The 23,530-nt window shown below is 36.4% G+C and overlaps 1 protein-coding gene across 1 annotated transcript in view; it reads left to right on the forward strand.

Moving 5' to 3' along the window:
- The window catches only part of LOC140161350 (WD repeat-containing protein 17-like), a 73,321-nt gene that overhangs the window by 40,656 nt on the left and 9,135 nt on the right, over positions 1-23,530 (forward strand). Inside the window, exons 3-20 of the mRNA XM_072184836.1 lie at positions 4,998-5,249; positions 6,069-6,209; positions 8,695-8,717; positions 9,251-9,406; positions 9,614-9,782; positions 10,219-10,310; positions 11,107-11,189; positions 11,825-11,911; positions 12,483-12,647; positions 13,095-13,247; positions 13,696-13,895; positions 14,879-15,012; positions 15,122-15,247; positions 16,131-16,292; positions 16,832-16,896; positions 17,742-17,996; positions 19,096-19,195; positions 20,654-20,796. Of these exons, the coding sequence (XP_072040937.1) occupies positions 4,998-5,249; positions 6,069-6,209; positions 8,695-8,717; positions 9,251-9,406; positions 9,614-9,782; positions 10,219-10,310; positions 11,107-11,189; positions 11,825-11,911; positions 12,483-12,647; positions 13,095-13,247; positions 13,696-13,895; positions 14,879-15,012; positions 15,122-15,247; positions 16,131-16,292; positions 16,832-16,896; positions 17,742-17,996; positions 19,096-19,195; positions 20,654-20,796 (2,506 nt within the window). The remainder of the gene's footprint in view (positions 1-4,997; positions 5,250-6,068; positions 6,210-8,694; positions 8,718-9,250; positions 9,407-9,613; positions 9,783-10,218; positions 10,311-11,106; positions 11,190-11,824; positions 11,912-12,482; positions 12,648-13,094; positions 13,248-13,695; positions 13,896-14,878; positions 15,013-15,121; positions 15,248-16,130; positions 16,293-16,831; positions 16,897-17,741; positions 17,997-19,095; positions 19,196-20,653; positions 20,797-23,530) is intronic.

A 23,530-nucleotide genomic window follows, 5' to 3' on the forward strand; every position in this document is an offset into this window, starting at 1 on the left:
GACTGCACTCGCACACAGACAGAAGTGGCTATTTTATTGGGTTTAAAAAAACAACATTTTAAAGGTTTTATTATAAACTCTAATGGTGACCCGCAGGTCAAATTGCTAGAATTTACATTAAACACACCTAAACAGAAACAATGCAATTTGAAGGCAGCAGCTTAATCAGCACCAATATTGCAACATCGAAACAAACAAATCTGTTTCTCACTTTTCTTTCCATACAGGCCAGCATGCTTATATAGGCTTTTTAGCCTGGCTTGAGCATTTTGTTTGAGCCTGGTCGCATCAGGACCCAAGCATGTCTCCACACGGAACAACCGTTTAAACAAACAAACTATACAAACATCCAACCCCACCATACCCCCCTGTAGGCAATGAGGATAAAGTGCCTTGCCCAAGGACACAACACGTTGACACAAGTGGAGTTCGAACTCACAACCTATGGATTATGAGCCGAGCGTCTTATCCACTCGGCCACACATGCTCCTTGGTATAATGAGTAGACGAAGTAAAAAAAAAAACATGTTGAGATAGTAAAGTTGACCAAAATGGGCAGTTTATAGAAAGAAAAGGTTGAAACATGACCCTTAAATGAGCAAATAACAACTCATTTTAACATGGATGAAATACACAAATTTACCAATTGACTTGGAAATTCCATTTGAGGTCATGCAACCATATTTTCTCGCCATCTTTGCATCAAGTCCAGTGCATGTTCTATTTTAGCTTTTGACAGAAAAGTAACATCGCATTGTGAGATTAACCAATTGACTCCAAGCAGTGCATCTTCACAGCTATACCTAGTATACCAAGTTAAACTCAATATTTAAAATCTGTAAACATTTAGGGAGATGGCCATGGGATAGTCACAGTCTTGTTAGGGAACTATTGCACAAAATACTTCTATGTTTGATGCATGTTGTGCAAATTTTATGAAAAGCAATTTTAATACAAGCCTAAAACTAAAGTGATGGCACCCTCAATGACCACTCTCTTGCATGTAAACCCCTTTCATCAAAATGCCCATAAATCCAACTTTTCTAAAAATTTACACATTATGTAATGTTTTGAAAGAGATGAATGAAATCTTGTCCTTTAAATTATATTTAAGTGTATGCATTGAATTATAAAATGTGTACTTGAAACAAAGGTGTCCACTTAATTTATAGTGTGCACTAGACTGGGCTCTGTTATGTTGAACAAAGTTGAAAGGTTTGTCTTACAGCCTCCTATGTCACTTACAGGACCTCTATCCTATCGTGAAGTCTTTTTAACGACATTTCTTGTTGTCACATGTTTGTGAACCAAATTGACATGTCAGTCTACTGAGTAAAAATAGGCGGAGAGTGAACATAAAATATCTGATATGATCGAGTGCACATACACCACTTATCCCTTTCTTTGCTTGAATAAACTTGATGGGTATTCTGCTTCAAGTCTCAACTGCAAGCAATCAGGGATCGTTACAAAGGGATGGGCATCCTAGTATTACGTAACAAACCGGAAGATGTAGCCTAGGTCTAGACAAAAGGCGGATTAGCGGCCATTTTGTCTTCTACATGATTTTATTCACGTGTCCTTATACTTTAGTACACAAATATATAAGTTAACAGGTTTACAATTTTAAAATTATATTTTGTGTATACAATATATTCTGTAGTAAATCGATCAAATGACGGTGATTGTTCAGGGTATTATATGCTTGATAGAATTAAATTGTCTGACCAGCTAGTATTCTCCTCCGCCGTCAGTGTGATTCCAGTCACTCCACGCACTGCGGTTGCGAAGGTGGAGGAGACTAAAGCTGTATTGACGAACACGCATGCGTTAAAAATGATGTAGCCTTAGTGGAACAATAGCGTGACGTAGTTCCCGGCATTGTTCCTATGCACTTTCACCCTCCTGAAGCAATGCTCTTAGTAATCTCCTATTATTTGTCTGTCCTCAGATGATCAAATGATTCCGTACATCTTGAAATTTACATATTCAGCTGTGCTGCTGGAGAATGCAGGTTTCCTGTGGCTGCTACTATAATACTTTCATGAAACTGTCCACCCCAATCTTGATATTTTCTCTCCAGTCAAATAAAAAATTGGGAAATTTCACTTTTATGGCAAAAATTACAAATTTTAAGCAAATGTTCATATCCCCTACCCCCTCCCAAAACAAAACCCATTTCACCCCTATATTTCTGGTGCTGCCACTATAATATCTTCATAAAGATGACAAGACTGCCAAGAAAAGACAAATAAATAGGACATTTTAGCATCTGTAGTATCCATATCTTTATGGTTAGACATTCACTGTTTATGAAACTCCCACATGCATAATATTTAGTAAAAATTGAAAGAAAAAAAGAATTGAGGCGGTGCTGTGCTAGTCAAAATTAATAAGCTGTCAAGTCATACATTATTCACCTTGGGGCTTTAAGGATATGAATTCAATCACAGTTTGTAACATGCTAGTTATTGATTCGTGAATTATGAAGATAACAAGTAGCAAGTTTAGACTTGCATATTTATTGCAAACATGTGACCGTCCACCACAAATAGGCTGTAATGTCAGCGTTTTCACTTCTTGAGATATTGGACAGGCAAATTATCCTCAAAATAAGCTGTACAATAATATATTACATGTCCCTGTTGCTTGTTGGCAAGGCAGTAAAAAATCAGTAAACTAGTTGAGAAATCCTTTTGTTGTCTTCTGTTTTTGAGAAGTTTAATGGTCCGTATCTCAACACTCGCTCTGCCGACATTACAGCCATGTCACTTGTTAAACATGGAAAACATGTGAGTTAGAAGAGCTTTTTTGATACAATCCTATAGCTGTGTCATTACATCACATACTGTCGTATCTCAAAAGGCTGCCTTGTGTGATTTGTATCATCATTGTTGTATTTCATATTGTTATTTTATATTTCAGCATCTTTTATTAATGAACACAAGATTGTAATATTGAGATTATACCTCAAAATTAATATACATATAAAGTTAATTTTACAGTGTACATGTATCTCGTCACATATGTGACCTGATCAAAGGGAATGAGTCACATGTCGGCCCTGGTCGAAAATGAGTTTTACACAGGTTTCTAAAGAGGACATTTAGAGCTTTCAGAAACTGAAAACCCCATGTTGATAATGACTTTTCTTCGTGAAGTTACGCAATTTATCAATCGCTGAAAACAATATAAAACAAAAGAATTTTAACACATTCTTTGCCAATATCTCAAAATCAATATTAGCGACATCCGACTCATTTCCCTTGATCGTGTCACATATTAGATGACACTGGTTGCAAAAAACATGACACAAGGCAGCCTTTAGAGATATGACAGTATGCGATGCAGACGACACAAGGCAGCCTTCTGAGATATGACAGTATGATGCAGACGACACAAGGCAGCCTTCTGAGATATGACAGTATGCGATGCAGACGACACAGGGCAGCCTTTAGAGATATGACAGTATGTGATGCAGACGTATGCGATGCAGACGACACAAGGCAGCCTTTAGAGATATGACAGTATGCGATGCAGACGACACAAGGCAGCCTTTAGAGATATGACAGTATGCGATGCAGACGACACAAGGCAGCCTTTAGAGATATGACAGTATGCGATGCAGACGACACAAGGCAGCCTTCTGAGATATGACAGTATGCGATGCAGACGACACAAGGCAGCCTTTAGAGATATGACAGTATGCGATGCAGACGACACAAGGCAGCCTTTTGAGATATGACAGTATGCGATGCAGACGACACAAGGCAGCCTTCTGAGATATGACAGTATGTGATGCAGACGACACAAGGCAGCCTTCTGAGATATGACAGTATGCGATGCAGACGACACAAGGCAGCCTTTAGAGATATGACAGTATGCGATGCAGACGACACAAGGCAGCCTTTAGAGATATGACAGTATGCGATGCAGACGACACAAGGCAGCCTTTTGAGATATGACAGTATGCGATGCAGACGACACAAGGCAGCCTTCTGAGATATGACAGTATGTGATGCAGACGACACAAGGCAGCCTTCTGAGATATGACAGTATGTGATGCAGACGACAAGAGATTGTTATCCAAGGTTGGATAAGAAGCAATAAGGATCAACATAAGAATTAACATAAGTACTTGTTTACAGAAATGCCACTTTTCAGGATGTAGTCTGAATTCAGGCTTTTTGAAGTCCAAATTTCTGCCCTTTTAATTATTTTCAGGCCATTTTGTGACTTTTTATTCCCAATTCATGTCAGGTTGTCTCACTAGTTTCTTGCGGTTTCTTTTTGTGATCATTATTTTGAGAAAGATTGTTGTTTTGTAGAATGCCATTCTATTATTATTATCATATGTGACACGATCAAGGGAAATGAGTCGGATGTCGCTAATATTGATTTTGAGAGATTGGCAAAGAAAGTGTTAAAATTCTTTTGTTTTCTCTTGTTTTCAGCGATTGATAAATCGACGTAACTTCACAAAAAAACGTTGTATCAACATGGGGTTTTTAGTTTCTGAAAGCTCAATATGTCATTTAATTTTTGCAAGGTTTTTCCATTTTTGGAACAATTTAAATGCTTAAAAACTTAATTATTTTAATATTTAGAATGACTTAGTGGTATTTAGGTTCAGCATCAGTATGGTACGAGAAATTATTGTGCGCTCTGTCATACTGGGTCCGGCCTTCAGCTTTACCCAGTATGACACTTTGCGCACAATAATTTCCTGTACCAGACCAATGCTGAACCTAATAACTAATATGGCACAAACATTTATACTGCATATAAGTTATGAACCCATCGTAACTCTTTCATAAGATTTAGGAAGATATGGGAATAGCTACTTACAATGGGTTAAAATGTACTCTAGAAGGGAAGTAATGTTATTACCTTTTCGGAGCACTTTGTTTTTCTGTGTCTCTGCTAAGCCAATGCCATATTCCATTAGTATGAACTTGTAGTGATGATATTGTGTGTTGGATTTTGTTATCACACAGGTCAAAGATGTTACAAACATACACTTAAACCAGATGTTGGTGAAGGATCCGACGAGGAAGACCCAGTGGTAGCATTAGAGTGGGACCCCCTGTCAGTTGACTATCTCTTAGTAGCCAATCAAAGTTATGGAGTAAGAATGATTGACAGTGATTCTAGAAATACAATCACAACCTTTGTGTTACCAAGTACAGCAGCTTCTATACGGACGCTAGCATGGGTGCCGACTGCACCTGGAATGTTTATTACTGGAGGTATGTTATTTGCAAATTTGAGTTTAAGAGCTACAATTGTCAGTTTAAGGTTAAAAAACTGGAGCGCTGCTTGAAATGGTGAAACTTGAACACTGCACATACCTGTACTGCCTTTACATGTGAGTGCCCCTCCAGGGCTTTGGCTCTTTATTTAAGACCACAGTTCATCATGCTGTAGTTCTGTCAAACAAATCCTACAAAAGATCTTCAATTTTTCATTTAATAGCTACAAGTTTGTGTACAGTTTCAGCTTAACATTTAGCTAGCCTTATTTGAAGTTTAAAAAGACAGGGGTCGATTTAGCCACTGGCCCGATTTAGCCACTGGCCCGCTGGCCCTGGCCAATAGTTTTCTGATTGGGCCAGGAGATTTTCTGTCTGGATGGGCCAGTTGGGATTTTGGCATAATTATGAATTTATGACATGTTACGATATATTAACAACAAATCTGGGCCAGTGGAGTTGCCCTTAGGCCATCGGGACACCTTCCCAGCTGGCCAGTTGATTATTGCTTCATATGTCTACCCCTGAAAAGACTGCATTTGTGGATCAGGAATCATTTTTTTTAAATCTTGTAGTACATAAAGCTTTTGCCCAAAGCCCTCACTTGAACAACAATCAGGTTCAAAATCCATTGCATCAGCTTTTCTGTAATGTTTAGGGCTTTATCAAGTTTTGATGTCCTTATCAGAAATCTTTTATTATTATTATTATTATTCTTTATTTCTTTACATGGTAACATTTCCTTTTTTCTTTCTCTTTTTCCTTCTCATCTTCCAGAATCTCTTGACATTTCAATTCTTTCTTTTTTCCCATCCAGATTCCAATAGTGGTGTATTAAGACTATGGAATGTATCCAAACCAACACCAATAATGAGTCTAAAACTGAAGAAAACAGGATTCCATGCACTAGCAATATTTAGTACATCACAAGAACACAACAATAATAGCACCAATGCAGGTGAGTCACTAGAATATGGATTAAGACCATAATGTAGAATTTCTTTTATATTTGTTGCCAAAAATGATGAAATCTATTTTCTGGTCAATTTAAGCTGAAAAATGAGGTAAATATAGTAATTGAAAGAAAACCCACTTACTATACAGTGCACAACTTATAAGTTCCCCCTAATGCTTTTTAAAATAAATCGAAAATTATTTAACGAAATGTAAAATTGTAAAAGTTATGAGTAACCTTATTTGTTTTACAAATCTGGGCCAATTTGTAGTGTCACACATCATTGCGTTTGGCCACAATGGTTCATTATGTAAAAAGAGGGAGTTTTAAAAGTTGCACCTGAGTCCATAGGAGTCAATTGTCAAACAATACAGTATGTTAGGCCTGTCCATGTGTTTGTAATGGAAATAAAACTTAAAGTCTAGATGTTTAGTAGGGGATGTGTCCTCCTGTACTGTTGACAAATGCATTGCAACGTCGCCGCATGCTGTTTATTAAATTCCGGACCCGTTGCTGGTCCATGTTGTTCCATACATTTTGGATTGCTCGGGTTAGCTCTTGCAGTGTTGTGTTTTCATTGATAATGTTTGATTATTTTTAACATGGTCCCAACTGAAATTTTGCTCTCAATTTTCGAATTGCATAACTCCCATACGACGAGCAATTTCTTTCACCGGTACGTTTTCATCCAGCAAACCTATTGCTCTACCACGAAGAAATTCGGGCAAACGCGGCATTATTAAAATGTGACTTTTCACATGTGATGAACTACTGGCGATGTGGTCTATTCTCACTGCAGTACATATCCCTTCCATCTCAGGCATTTATCATTAAAAAGAAACGAATAAAACACCTGCTTTGCTTTTCAAGAAGAAGAAGAAGAATACCAAAGATTAAGTTTTCTTTTACAAACACATGAATATCCCTGGCCTACTGTACTGTTTGAGAATTGAGTCCTATGGACTCAGATGCAACTTTTAACACTGTTTAAAACGGTCTCCTTTTTTTTACATAATGAACCATTGTGACTGAACGCAATGATGTGTGACGTTAAAGTTTGGTCCACATGTGTAAAACAAATAAGGTTACCCATATACCCAAAAACATTCAAAGCCACTTATCCTGGCCGCTTAACTGTGGAGTTCTATGGGGGATTTAATATCTTGATAAGAAATTAATTCAAAATTGCTCCTTTGTCCTACAAACACAACAAATTTGGCTGATTCCAATTATGTAGTCAAGTTAGCTCAATCGATAAGGCGTTTGACTATTGTGCAAGAGGTTGCGGGTTCGAACCCTGGCGGTAACTAGTACGCTCACATGGAAAAATTGAGTTAGCTTGAAATTCCCCTAGACAAGGAACTTACTGTTAATTGTCTCGTTGTAACCCGTACGAAACTCGGGGAGCTGATCCTGGTTGCGAAGGTTATTTGTGGAATGTCTAGGGTGTGTGCTCTTGACGCTGCAAAGTCCCTGAGTTGTTGTTAAATGATTTATGGAATGATGTGGGCCATAGTGGTCAGCAAGAACCTGTAAAGTGTGCTGAGGCTTGTGGATCAACGTCTAGGCGTTGTGCCTGTACGTAAGGCCCTTTTTTTTTGTCTAAGCTGAGGTGTAAACATACAATTATGCAAAAAAAAATAAAGTTTGAAAAACATTCTTTTCAAATTCATTTTATAAGATTGTACATTATTGCTTTAAGTTACAAGGTGTGTACAAAGGTAGCAGGTGTCATTTATTTTTAAAAAGTGTCTTGGTTGGTGCATTTCACTAAACTTTGATGATGCTATGATGGGTTTGGCAGTTGCAATGTTGTGAAGTAAAATGCACCCCTGGCCCTATTACTTGTAGCCAATTCTTAAACACTTGCGAAAGTTCCTGCAATCTTATTGGTTTTTACCTGTGTTATATGAGATGATAGATGCATGACAACAGCTAAAAACAATACCTTTATTATCTAAATCAAGCACCACTTTCTGCCTGCATTATATACCCATTTCTTCAAAAACAAACAAATTTATATTATTTTACTGATATCATTTGAGATTTCAAGTATCATACTACTACTTAAAAAAATTATGGCTACTTAGAGGAAGTTCTGGCTCTGGCGCCCACTTGATAATGGAGTTGCAAATTATTCATTTTTGATGGCTACTTGAGCACAACACTTACATATGTTGAGTAAATAATGTTGACAAGTAATTAAGTTGAATATAGTTGACAGCAGGTGGCACATTATGCTATCTTGATCACATTACATTTACATTGAGTGGTTTATTCTGGGTTAAACACATGCATTATGCTCTCAGGATATGACATGTACATGAAAACCATTTATTGAAGTGTTTTACTTTGGTTAAGTATGTATTTCTCTAGGCTCTTAGCATGTCGAATGAGGAGGACATAGGAAATGGTTGTTGAAGGGGGAAATTGTTAGATATAGGCCATTCATATGGGGTTCATTTTGACATGATCCATTTGCTGAAAGCACTACATGCTCTCAAGGAGATAGTTCACCGGTTATGGCAAATATCTGCATTTTCACCTGCATACAAATCATGCTGCTCTTAAGTACTATTTAAAAATGTATGAAATTTGAAATATTTTTAAATATGTGACCATCCACCACAACTGAGCCCGGATGTCGCCAGTGCCACTATTGAGATATGCTCCATTGAACTTAACAATAAACAATAGGAAACAAAGGATTTATTGACTGTTTTATTGACTTTTCACTACTTAAATGTCAAGTACTATAGACATGATATACATCATTTTAAAGCCAATTTCAAGCAGAATATTTCGGTTGAATATCTCAAAAATGATGATTGGCGACTTCAGGGCTCAGTTGTGCTGGATGGTCACATATTAAAACTTAGATTGAAAAACAGATTTACTGTCCATTCTTTGATATTAGATGTAAGCCTGAGACCACAGTCATCAACCAGTAATGCCATGTCAGGACCCTCTAGTACTATGATAGATATGTGCTAAACAGATTTACTGCCTATTCTTTGATATTAGATGTAAGCCTGAGACCACAGTCATCAACCAGTAATGCCATGTCAGGACCCTCTAGTAGTACTATGATAGATACATCCTATGCCTTACCACCAGGCCATGCGGTCTGCTGTTTTCTGGATGGAGGAGTTGGGCTCTATGATCTAGGCAAGAGAAGCTGGGACTTCCTACGAGAACTGGTAAGGAATTTAAGATATTGTTGAATGAATTGAATTGTATTTTATTGACAAATCATGGCTAATCAACCAAATTACAAGCAATATAATTACAATATTAAAATGCACAATAAAAAAATATATTAAAATTTGTTCAAGCCTCACAGTTTCTCACAATAACCATTCCATTTCTGCTCACATTATTTTCCCCGTTATTTTTATTTATACCAGGGTCATGTAGAAACCATATTTGATTGTAAATTTAAACCAGACAATCCTGATCAAATAGCGACAGCTTCATTTGATGGCACGGTCAAAGTTTGGGATGTCAACACGCTATCAGCAGTGAATACATCACCAGGCAACGAGGGCGTCATATACGCAATATCATGGGCTCCAGGTATGTCTCGGTTGATATTGGTTGTGCGTGAATGTTAATGACCATTGACCTCTGAATGGGCAAGGGTGTAGCGGATAAGGGATAGTTTCTTATAACTTTAATCTTGTCTCATCATTATGGCCTACCTTTATTCCTGATTCCAGAAGTAGGGAAGATAATTTGTCCAAATGAATAATTTGTAAAGACTGGACCAAGATTGCTTTTATCCTTTATTTGAACCTACTTAATAAATTTAAAATATTTAAAAATATTGGAGACAAATCCAGTATTTAGAAAGTACCAAATAGTATTATTTATTGTGGTAAACGCATCACAATTATGTGTCTGGCACAGTCTATGCATTTAATTACTAGTTTCTTTGCTAGTGTCATGGTAATACAATACTATTTACCCACATAAATCTTTTTTGTTTTGTTTTGTTTTGTTTTGTTTTCAGCTGATTTAAATTGCATAGTAGCAGGGACGTCCAAACATGGTGCTTTCATCTGGGACATGGTCAAGAGTAAAATCATCAAGAGATTTACAGAGGTTGGCACTGTGTGTGTCAATACAGGGTTTGAAATAAAGTGGGCCTTATGAGCACAATTTTAAACCACCTAGGGTCCCTTATATAAGGCAGAAGAGCAGTCTACATGGCTGTGTTTGTAGAGTATAGCTAACAATTGGTGGTTCAAGCCACCAGCTTGGCTGGATTTTATGTTTACTCTAACATGGCCACTAAGATTTCCCAAAATTAAATAGTTGGTATATAATTATGTTCCATCATACTGCAAGAGGTTTTTCTCCACTTGCATGTGAATATTAATATCATGATGTTTAGCCTCACACCCACACACTATACAGGGCGTGCAGTTTGTGTGTGGTGCCTGGTTTGTTGGATAGCTAAGTAAAATGGTTGTTGATGTATGGTTCTTATTTCTGGAAAAGATTTTCATTATTTAAATCAATATATTATTGAAAAATAACACTTTGATGTTTTGCAAAAGTTCATTCTACAAATCAGATACTTTGCAAACTTGCTTAATTTATTGTTGTTAATGAGTTATATGCGTTTTACAAAAGTGTTGTTGTTTCAGCCCTCTTTACAACATAACTCAAGAATCATAGGACCTACAAAAGTATATCTGTGATATTTGAATTTTTCTACACACTCGCTGTGAAATAATCAATGCAATTTTTGCCAAAGCTCACTACCATTTGCAAGATGCTGTTAACTACCAAATCGCAACCGTTTAAAATAGTTGCTAACCATAAAGAGGTTATTATAACAGGAATTGTAAATCATTTACAACCATGATCATTTTCTTGGTGGTTTTCCTTACAGCATGGTAAAGCCAGTATATATTCAGTAGCCTGGAACCACAAGGATTCCAAAAGAATAGCAAGTTGTGGAGCTGATCATTTCTGGTAAGTTTTTTTTCAGTGGATACAGGCTGTCTAAAATTAGAAATTAAAATCCTACTTACGGTATTCTCCTAATTAAAAACAAAAATATGATATATACAGAAAGTAATACACAGAATACATTTAAAATATTGACCAAGATAAACAAGTCTGATTAATTTTAGCATTTTCCTTAAAAGCATACATACATAGTTGAGTGCTTCCTGGCTGCTTACTGAATTAAGAGCATATGTGATGCGATCAAGCAAAATCAGTCGGCACTCGGAAATATTGATTTTGAGATATAGCCAAACAAAGGAACTATTTCCTTTTGTTTCCTGTTGTTTTGGAAACTCTTTAATTGCGCAATCTTTGGAACTGGTTGTTCAATTTCAATGGGGTTTTCTGCAAAATGCATCTTTGTAAATACTTTTTACTATCCTATAAGAAACTGAAAATTTAATATTTCCAAGTTCCGACTGATTTTGCTTGATCACATCACATAATATTGTTGATTTAATTAAGAGTGCTATCATGATTGAACAAGATTCATCAGAATCGGAAAAGTAAACTCAGTAGACAAGGTTCTTAGTATCTGATCCAGAAATTGCCCTTACCTTTTTTTTAATGTTTATAATAATTTTTTGTTACCATGACAGTATCATCAGAGAAGTAGATGGTAATCTAATTCAGCGGTATAAACATCCTTCCTCTGTATTTGGATGTGATTGGAGTCCTAATAACAAGTAAGTACATTTGGCTATTGTACTTTTTATTATCCTAAAATATATGGTTAAATCGCCAGTAGAATTCAATACTGCCATAGGTATATTTCTGCTTACAATAGACATGTTTTGCGACAAATTTTGTATGTTTGGATGGACAATAAATGTTTGCATGATTTTATAGTATGAGTAATTTTATCAAAGCTGGTAATAAAAGAACACATACAGAAGTATGATGCAGCTACATACATAGTGGTTTTCTGATGTATGCAACTCTCTTGTATGATCTGTGCGCACATTATAACATAATTTTATTTCAAAGCATTTTCTGTTGTCAAAGTTGAATAAATGACTAAGTTAAGTGGCAAACAATATCACACTTCCAGTCCAACTTGTTATTGCCCTCACAAACTGCACTTCCAATGTATTTTAGATCATAATTTGAGATCGTCAATCTATACAAAACATTTCCCAATGTTAATATTGGATGGGATTACCTACGAAGTACAGCTTTTCCACAAGTCCTAAAATCTCAAATGTGGGGGAAGTTGGTACACTTGCACCATCCTTCAACATTACTTTTTTCTTGCAGAGATATGATAGCTACTGGTTGTGAGGATGGCAATGTGCGTGTCTACTACATAGCCACTGCAACTGACCATCCCCTTAAGGTTTTCTCTGGTCACTCAGCTAAAGTATTCCATGTGAAATGGTCACCACTTAGAGATGGTATACTATGCAGTGGATCAGATGATGGGTGAGTACAAGTACTAGTGATGCAAAATCTCCAGGTGGATGGGTGGGGGGGGGGGGTCTTGAAACATTGTCATGTACCAGCTCATAAAATAATATATCTACTAATAAAGAGTAACATTAACCAATTTCTGAACTAGAAACAGACGCAGATAAGATCATTTGGAAAAATAAAGAAAAAGGACAACAAATAAATAACAAGGCTTGCAAATTGTTAATAATTAATGTAATGACTAAATGTTTGGTAAGTAAACCCTGTTGTCTTTTGAAAACTGATTTTCTTGGTTGCAAGATATTTGTTTTACTAGTGCATCTTCCGTAGTGCTTGATTTGTATGTTCAAGTTGATTTGCATATCAAGGTAGTACACCTGGCTTCAACCTTTCTCAAACCTTTTTCGCAGAAATAATGTCTGTTTTCTGTGTTGATGATGACTTGTGTTTGCATTGCAGGACCATCCGTATCTGGGACTATACCCAAGACAGTTGTGTTAGTATCCTTGTAGGCCATGCAGCACCTGTAAGAGGTCTATTATGGAATCCTGAAATACCATACATACTCATATCAGGCAGCTGGGATTATACTATTAGAGTATGGGATACAAGGTAATTCTGGGATTTAACTAAAAAATATGTTACTTCCAAGATAAAACTGAAAGATAAGCACCAAACTTGATAAGAGTGAGACAGACAAAAAGTTTGATGCTGCATACTTTACATATTCTTGCCAATTATGTTAATTTGCCCATCTTGGCCAAAATTCCATTGTCTACTCTACCACCTAGTTGCAAAGTCAGGTTGGTATTAAATTGTGTAGGGTGATAAAGCATTAGAAGTTCTTGGTACTGTATATACATTTGCATCACATCCTTTGAAAATAGATGCATATTAATTACCTGATTTGGATATGGGCCAATATTCCACATGAACAAGACTGTTTCTATAAATTATTTTTCCAGTAAAAACTTGTTCACAAAAATGTGATTATTGATTTCTTGTCTCTTCTTCTATGTGAGTTATTTTAAACTACATGTGATTACTTGCCAATATCCAGGGACGGTGCATGTGTGGATAAGATCCTTGACCATGGAGCTGATGTGTACGGCCTTACAGCCCACCCAAATAGACCTTTTGTATTAGCATCATGTGCCAGAGATTCAACGTTAAGAATATGGTCACTCACACCACTGATCACAGGTCTACAAATGAAAACAATAGCTATGAGACCATTGGATGATGTCATTAGTGGAACTGGTAAGTTCAAAGGTCATGTGCAGGTGCTTGATTGGTGAATGAGTATGAGCTTGTCATGTTTGATATCGTGTGAGCTGGTAATGGTGGTCCATATGTGAGGATTGTTAGCCAGAGCATATACTTCAGGCCTTCACGTTTAGAATTTGGTGGAGCTCCATCAATCACACTCCTGGTTTTGTTGAGGAGCTTGATTGAGCTCCTCAAAATCACTCTCCTGTGATTTTTGAGGAGCTCAATTTGGAATCCAACAGGTGATAACGTTAATACTGCGTCGGTCATGTCGGTCACATCTGCAAGTTGAAAATACTGCTCATTCAGGTATTCCTAAATGCCTTGCGATTTCTCTTTCAGACATTATCACCAAAAAGGGCAGCAATCTGTTTACTGTGCAATTCAGAATTTCCACGGCGACATCTCTGCCCAGCCGTTATTACATCGACCGATCTTCAAAACATGCACGCAAATTGAAAACAAAATGGTCGTATGTGCGATCCCCGAACCATGCCTCCGAGCGCTGCCTATCGTTCTAGTGGAGAAACAAACTTCGCACTTGTATTTTCAGAACGATGAGATGACCCAATGACCCGATATGATTTGTTTGTGTTTCTCAAGTCGATTGTCGCGGTATTTCGTTCGCAGAGCCTTTACTAGCACGTTGTTTCAACAGATCGTTAGTCAGAGTGATTGATGTGATACAGTTCTTGGAGTAATTTATTTTTGACATTTTGTTTGAAATGATAGTAATTCCAAATAAGGAGCGCTGTTATTAACATTCCCGACTATGCTTTGAGGTGCACGGTAGAAGCGCCTGCGTGATCGTGCTCCTTAAAAATAAAGGACTGATACTTTACAGAGGTTGCCTGATAACTGCCTGGATTGTGTCAAGCTTAGTGATTCTGATCCATTATATTGATGTACATAAATAAAACTCATTTTAGAAATGCATTTTTTATAAAATAATGAGATTTTCATTTATTTGCTAGAACATGCTATGGCTATGGGTGTTTGTCCTCACATGGCTGGGAAAGCATCAAAAGATCTCAAGCAAAGGGTGGAGCATTTCAGAGGCAATGTGGATCCTAACTTAGTCCTCAAATGGTTCTCAGATCTATTCTCAGTAAGTAAAAATTGGCCTTTTTTTCTTTGTTTTGCTTTGTTGCTTTATTTCATTGTTTTCCTGCACTGCTTAGAATTCTTTATTCACAGTTTGTGTATTTTGCTTTCAGAGTCCTGGTGGAACCAAGAATTTGTGGGAATTAGCATTTGTTGTAAATGGCCAAGATGATAGTTTACTACCGGATGACTATAGGCAGGGAATTATGCACTCTAAACATCTAGTCAAGTTTACTGCTGTAAGTATAGGATTTCTGTGAGAAATGGGATAGAAAACTGTAAGCATGACAAAACCCTTAGACAAGAAAGTCAAATTTGATTGGAGGAATGCTTATGTTTGCTAACTCATCATGTCTCGTCTGTCTGTCTTTCTGTCTACCTGTGAATTTGTTAATGTGCATTGAAATGTTGATATAATGGCAGACAATAGGTTGTTCTCAGCTGTTCAAAACAATGTGCATAGTAGACCTTTTTCCCGTGAAGTCACTTAATCGATATTGGGGTCTTAGATGTAAACAAACAACATGTGCGTTCCCCACATGCCCATGATGTGCAAACACCAAATACTACGTATTTTCTCCTCGGTTTTGTCATCATTCACTTCAGCTTCCATTAATAATTGTGTAAACAGGAACTGTATACTTGTTACCTTTGATTCAGCTTGTTTTGATACTACAAAATACAAAAGATAAGGAAAACCGTGATGTTTTACAGTTTTGTTTACTTTTTAAATTCGTACTGCAGCTGGCAATCTGGTGCAGGACGTCTAGCATCACATGAAGTTGATCGCGTGCTGGCACGGTTGCGGATGACTCAAATGCTGGACCCTATATCGATTGATTGGTGACGTCTGGGAAAAAGGTCTATACTGATTATGATTTGACATTGGCTCTCAAAAGGCAGCTGCAGACCAGCCAAATATCACCTGCCAACCACAGACAATTGACCCTTGACCAGCTCTAATATGTAAAGAAAGCCACATAAAACTGGGTGTATTTGGAATGTGTGTTGCCCCTTGGGGCTTGTGAACAAATATAGTTGAGAATCTCTTACTTGTGTATTATCTAAGCTCCTGTGTGATTGGCTATATTTCACCAAATATTTAATTTCTTTATTTTTCAGTCAGCAGCTCAGGAATTAGAAATGGCCAAGGTGTCCAGATATGGGTCAGTAGGTGGTGGTACCCGTGCTAGAGAGGAGAGGCTACTAAGGGAAGCAGCTAATCTACATATCAAACTAGGTCAAATGCAGAGATACTGTGAACTCATGGTACAAGTTGGGGAGGTAAGTCAACATGAAAGCAAAAAGAAGACCATTGAAAAAGTATTGGATTAGGTAAGGGATGCACACAAGACCAATGGTCTCAAAGGTTAATATATTAGGATGAAAATTAGATTTTTCATGTAGTGAAAAGAGATGCCTAAAATCATTTTATTCCCTAACTTGAACAAAATGTAAGAGCAATGCTTCTTGATAAACATATTATTAGTTGACTTACAGATATGAGTTGGATAGCTGTTATGACATATACATGGGTGGGTTGATACAGATATGGGTTGCACAGATCACATAAATTGATAGAGTTATCAGTTGTAAAATCCACAAGTTTCTGAAGTACTGTCGATACAAACAACCCTTGTTTATTCTTATGGCACATAGTACATAGAACAACAATTATCATTTGGTATCTAAATACTACTTTGCTAAGGAAATCATTAAGATTTGAGCAATATCAAAGGCAGTCAAAACACTTGAACCAGACTTTTTCATGAAAGTGTATTCTCATGTCTGATTATCTTATTCTGTATTGCTTTCATATTTAGTGGGAAAAGGCCTTAGCTGTAGCACCCTCTGTGTCTATGGAATATTGGAAATCACTGACAGCTAGGTAAGAAACAAAATAGTTAAATTATTGCACAGTTAATTAAGAAAGCTCAAACTTGCTTCAATGTTATACTTATAGGTTAATAAATGCATATCACTTGTTAGGAGTGAAATTGTACAACATAATGCACTCATACTGAGACGTTGATGCATTCGGGGCTCGTGCATTAGAGGCATCAACATTTCATTACAAGTGCATTATTTTGTACAATTTCTCGATATGTTGGAAAATATAAATGCATCCACCTGCAAGAAAAATGAACCTACGTACTATGTGGAGTGTGCGCCCATGCAGTTGTACAATATTTATGCATGGCAGAACTTGCTGTTCTGGCTTTCCGTCACTTCGATGGCACTTTACCACCATACCTGTCATCTGCGTCTTTTTCATGTTTTTGCACGCTCTGAGTTCCGTGGAAGATTTTGCACCTTAAAAGAACCATTCATTATTATTATTACTAGTTTACAAATGTTTGCTCTGATTGGTACTCACTATCTAGGAGTGTATGAAATCATTTTAAAAGTACATTTAAAATACCAAATAAAAATTCAGTTTCCAAGGATACAGTTCTTTCAGGGATACCCTGTAGCTCAAGTGACTAATATCTATGCATGAGCCATTATATTTTTTACAGAAAAATGCACAACTTGTAAGGGTAGTACATTATGATGAAGAAGTAAAACTGCTTGTGCACCATATTTCGTCATTAATCTCATTCATGCATAATCATGAAAACGTATGGTATAGCTTATTTAAACAAGAAAAATGTTCAGTATTTGCCGACTGTAAATGACAACTTTTCATGATTCCTGCTAATATTAATATTGATTCTTCCCAACATTTTACAGGAGAGCAGAGCAGTTGGTTGTAGAAGACAGCAGCGACTGTGTACCATACTTTGTTGCCCTTGGCAACGTAACCAAATTAGTAAGCTTCTACTCAAGTCACAATCAACTAGAAGATGCCATGTTGGTGTCTCAAGTAGCCTGCGAGGGCGGTATTCAGAATAGTCATTGTGTTATGACGGATTCCGCACATCGAGGGAAATATATACCAACAGAAGATCACAATGGTGTTGATGAACCGTCCAAAGATTACATTAGGTGTGTATAATGGTTGAGTTTCATTGATTCACTACTACGTTGTGCAAAGAATCTGGCCTTATAACAATGTACATCAATAACCAGGGCTTGAAAAAATGTTTATTTCCTGGGAAGCAAGCTAAATTTCCCATAATTTATAGCATGTTTTTATATACAAATCCCCTCCAAATACCAGAATTTCCCGCCAAACACCAACATTTCCCGGGAAGCAGCTTCCCAAATTCCCCACTTTTTTTAAGCCATGTCGATAATGCTGATAAAGAGTATTGACCCTTTGCATGGGTCTGACATCTTGATCCCAAAACAAAATACTTTGTGCAAACGCATGGGTAACAAGTGCATTTGGAGGGTCACACCTTTCTAGTAATGCATCAGAAGGCTTTTGCAAAGCATACACAGTAATTAAACATGCGTATGAAAGGCTTATGCACACACAACACACACTTTGAGGTAAACCTAGTTTTGAGATGGCTGCAAAGGGACAATAGGCCACAAATACTGACAAGATGTTTATTTACAGCTGTCAAGACTATGAGTTTTCACACCCCTGGCAGTTCTTCATGAAATTAATTTGTTGTACTCAAGTTCTTTAAGTCCCAGTCAACTATATTATTTTTTGCTTACTTTTTAATTAACTGAATAAAGATAGATTGAATTAAAAATTACTTGGGAGCTAAAATTGGCATATAACACAATTTGCTATGCTAAGCAAATATGCATATAGGCCTTTACTTTATGCTTGTTTCAGATTTAAATTCAGGTTTTATTTTATCTCAAATATTATACAACAAACTTATAATATTTGAAAAATTACATGTTTACAATGATACACAGTTGTGAAAGCAGTAAAGCAATGCAGATGTAATACCAATAGCAAATGTTCAAATGTAATAAAGAGCTATATATATGGATGCCAATGTATAAGCAATAATTAATACATTCAAGATACATGGGATGAGGAAGCTATGAAGATGCAGGGAGTGTAGGGTAAGATACACCATTCTATATACATACACTCAAGAGTTGCATACTCCTACATTTTTATTTTCTGAATTCATTTGAATAATGTTGTATCTACTTTTGTGTGTGTTTTCTTCAGGATGTTACATGAATCAAGTGCCTCATTAGCAGATAGGTTTTTCCAAGATGGTGCTCCAGTTATGGCTGCTTGTTGTCATCTGGCAGTAGGCAATGTACAGGTAGGTTTGTTTGTTTGTTTGTTTGTTTGTTTACCCAGGTTAGTCCGTGAGGGACACATGCTAATCCATGGGAAATTCATGGACCGTTCCAAGAAAAAAATAAAAAAAAGCACAAGCCTGGATAGCCAGTGTAGGCTAATAAAATGCATGCTGGCCTAGATAGCTTTGATAAACAAAGCCAGAAATGGAAGAAAATAGCAAGCAAAAGGAGAAAGGAGAGAAGGCCACTCCCAAACACAATTGTACAATTTTACTCTTAGCCCTTACTTCAGTGAGAAAGGAAACTGAATTCAATCTCAAGCCCGTTGCAAAGGCTTAAGTGGATAGTCCAATAAATTCTGTAACAATAGTGCAAATCATGTTAAATTTGCCGTATTTGGCAGAGATAGAGTACTTATAGCACTTATCATTAATAGGCTATGGAGGCATTTCAACAGCACCCTTATTTGATGGGAAAAGGTCATTAAACTTTTACACAGGTCAAGTTCAAAATTGCTCGAACTTGGTTAAAAACACAAGCAGTGTGTTCCTCTAGTCATAAGGATTCAGAAAAGTATAGTTTAACCCATCTGCGATTCAATGACCTTTTCCTACTAGAATGAGGGTCTGTTAAAATAATAATAATAATAATAATAAAAACAGCATTTATATAGCGCATTGTGAATCACAGATTCCTCAATGCGCTTTACAGTAAAAACGAAATAATCACAAAATAATAATACATCGAGATATAATGAAATCAGTATACAAATTTAAAAAGCCTTAAAAATACTACACCTATACATCAACAAGCATAATAAAATGTATATTTTAAAAACCAGACCAGCTGTGAATACAATTATTAAATACAGAATTAAATAGCATACTAGTACAGAATTGCACAACAATAGCCTCCATAGTCTAGATTTATTAGTGCTATAAGTACTATTCATCTGCCAAATATGGCAACTTTAACATGATTTGCATGTAAACTGAAATCAATTGCACTAGGAGGGCAGTAGGCAATGTACAGGTATGTTGGAGCCAGGCAGCAGAAGATGTAGATTTTGTCTATGAAAGACATTGATTTTAGCATAACTGTGTTACTTTAAGAATGAAATAATGAAGAAAGGAGGCAACCTATGTGCTTCACCTTGGCAGGGTGTAAGACAATGCGAGGTACAATTAATATATGTAAGGATCGGAAATAAATGATGAAAGCCTAAGAAATGCAGGGTTTTTTTTTTTTGTATGATTAGTATTTGACAGTATTTTTTACAGTATGATTAGTATTTGACATGTATTTTATGCTGTAAATAGCGTTATTTGATCAGCAATCTAATATGGCAAGTTTATAACAAGGTTCTTGAAATTGTCACAGAATATAGTTGATGATAGACCAGCACAAGTTGATGCATAATATGTCTTCATTAAAAGTATTGTTATATACTTATGACTTATTTTCAATTTTGTGTGCAGCTTGCTCTGTCCAAACTAATCCGTGGCCATGAATTAGAACTTGCTGTGTGTATAGGAAAGGTTCTCAAAGGCAACAAACATCAGCCACTCATTACCATGGCAACAGAGCTATTAGCAAGGAGATGTGAAAGTTTGGAAAACTGGTAAGTTGGTGGAAAACAGTTAGTTTTCATTAATTTTCAGTTAATTGCAAAATGAACACAAAACTAACTAATGCTTTTTTATTTACACTCCTACTATAGCTAAAATAATAGCTTCTTGATCATGAGAGTATGCGTAATGTCGCAAGTTGAGTGGAATGACACTGGGTTTAACCCCATGTACAAACAAGTGCAGAACTCCATGGGATACTTGTTCATATTATGTGCATGAGGGAAAATAAAACAATCCTGTGTCAAGTTCATCATGATATTTTTTTGTATGATTCTAACCTATGTTGACCCTTCCCTCCCCACCAACCAATGTCAGAGCAAACATGTAGCACTTATGTGAATTATTGAAGCATCTGTCTACAAAATTGAATCAGAGGAGCTGGGAGGATCATTGTAAGTGTCCCAGCAGTTTTGCATTTGATTGTAATTCTCGCGATTCCAAATACAGCGCGCCACCAACGACGGCAGTGAAAATGGGCATTTCCCGTGTCTAGGGTCGACATCCTTTTTCATCCGTAGCTGACCATGTTTGTGATTAGTACTCTAAAAACACGATGTTTTATAGTACTTTTTGAAATTTTTTGAGATTTTTTGTGTTGATGTGAAATATTGCAGTTTGATATTCACAGATGTCCTTTTCTAAAACCCGCAAACTTGATGTTGATACTAGGTGTTTCCTTTTTGTTATACATTTTCTAAAACCGCCCTTTTTTGTTTTTAAACTTTAAGATGCTTTTCAGCCCGATACGCTGAGCCTAGTCAATCGGAGTAGGCCTAGGCCTGTCCTTTTTTTAAATGGAAAACGCATAGGTTTTATTTTGGTTATTAGAATAAATTGTTTTAATTCTTTCTGAATTTATTGTTTGTTCAATACGATAATAATATAACACCAGCATACTTAATAATATAACAACATCTATACTATAGGTGTTGCGTTTTTGTAATCGGCCTACATTTTCTAAAAATGAGGTTTTTTGCACAAAGGCGCTTATAGCGGCCCGCCGCGCGGGATAGGCTAGCTACAGCAAAGAAATTCAAGTAAATTTTAAAAAGATTCTTAATGTCTCATTACTTATAAACATGCATCACATTGGTTTGCCGTTTTTGTTATTATTGTAATTGTTTGATTTGTCCTTATTTTATTTTTAGCCTAAATTTGTATTTTTAATTATATTACTATCAAACATAAAAAAATTACGATCGCAATAAAAACACTTTGTAGGCATAGCCTACCGCATAAAAATAACATTTATCTTTTGTTAATATTTCAATTTGAGACTTTAATGCATAAGTTCAACAATACCTCATAGAGTTCTAGCATTATAATAAAGATGAAGAAAGTTTCAAACTGCAAAAGAGTATATGAATTTTAAGAGATCATTATTTTAAGGCATATCAAGAAAATATGCATGAAAAAACTTCATAACTTTAGAACCAAGTATGTTAGACCTTTGGTGTTTTCAGTTTACAATGATAGCCTATTGTACGTGTAATGTATAATAATTTTCAAAAATGCCTCCTTTGGCCCCCATGAACCAGATCGTGTCACAAAGGTTTAAATTTGACAATTGTCATGCCCGATTTTAATATTAATTCATGTTTCTTTTTCATATTTTATTTTTACTTCCGCTTTCTTGCATGTCATATCATCTTTAGTTCATCTTTCCCCTTTAATAATTCATAACCCAAGGAAATTTACTCTTAATGTAGGCCTAGGCCTACTCCCAAATAGCACACGTTGGTTGGAATGAGTTTCTTTTTAGTCATATTATCGGTCGGCACAACATTGAAAAATCAAAAACTTTTTCGACTAAATATTCAATTGGACAATTTTAAACACCTAGGCCTAGGCCTAGGCCTATACATTGTAGGCCTACATGTTTTTTTGAAAAGAAAAAGAAAATGGGAAAGATTAAAATCTTTCCCATTTTTGTTCTTTCTCATGAAATTATAAGTCAACACTGTGAAAAGAACTGAACTGTAGTGTAGCCCAACCTTTACAGCATGGTGGACTTTGGCCAAATTGGAAGGTTTAAATTCGGAGGGTCGACATTTCTTGCATATTAAAAAAAATAATGGATCAGGCCCATGGATCAAGGACTCAACCTACAAAGTAAAGAGGTCAAATCTATGGATGGACTTTATTGGAGGGGTGAACGCATTGTTTAGGCCTGCTTCATTTGAGACTGAAGGGGGGAACCAGAACACCCCCCACACACACCCCCACACACCGATTTACGGTGAAGGATATACTGTACAATAAGGGACAATTTGCAGTTGATGTTTTTGACAAAAACAAGATAACTTAACATGCTTAACAATGTAGTTTAGAGGCCATTAGGCCTATAGGCATAAATGAAAATGAAAACGTGCCTATTCATACAGAAGGGTATTCGAGCCCCCGCACCAAATTTATTGAGGGGGCTGAGCCCCCAGCCACCGGTTCATAAGCCTATGTAATTTTGTTGACAGAATTGCACCACGAGAGTTTATTTTAAAAATTAACAGGTTTATTTGTTTAGTGCAATTATTTTCTCCCGCCATTATACATTGGGGCCAAAGTGTTTTGTTTATAGGGCTATATAGAAGGAAATGGCTTCTAAATTTACGACCTTCCGTGATCATACAGTTGCCCTACATCATGCTACAAAGAGCGTTTCAAAACGTCACACGAAAATCTATTCAAGTTTGTAAAAAGGTTATAAATGTAAAACATCTATAGGCC

Source organism: Amphiura filiformis, chromosome 9 (assembly GCF_039555335.1).
Source record: "Amphiura filiformis chromosome 9, Afil_fr2py, whole genome shotgun sequence".
In the NCBI taxonomy this organism is placed as follows: domain Eukaryota; kingdom Metazoa; phylum Echinodermata; class Ophiuroidea; order Amphilepidida; family Amphiuridae; genus Amphiura; species Amphiura filiformis.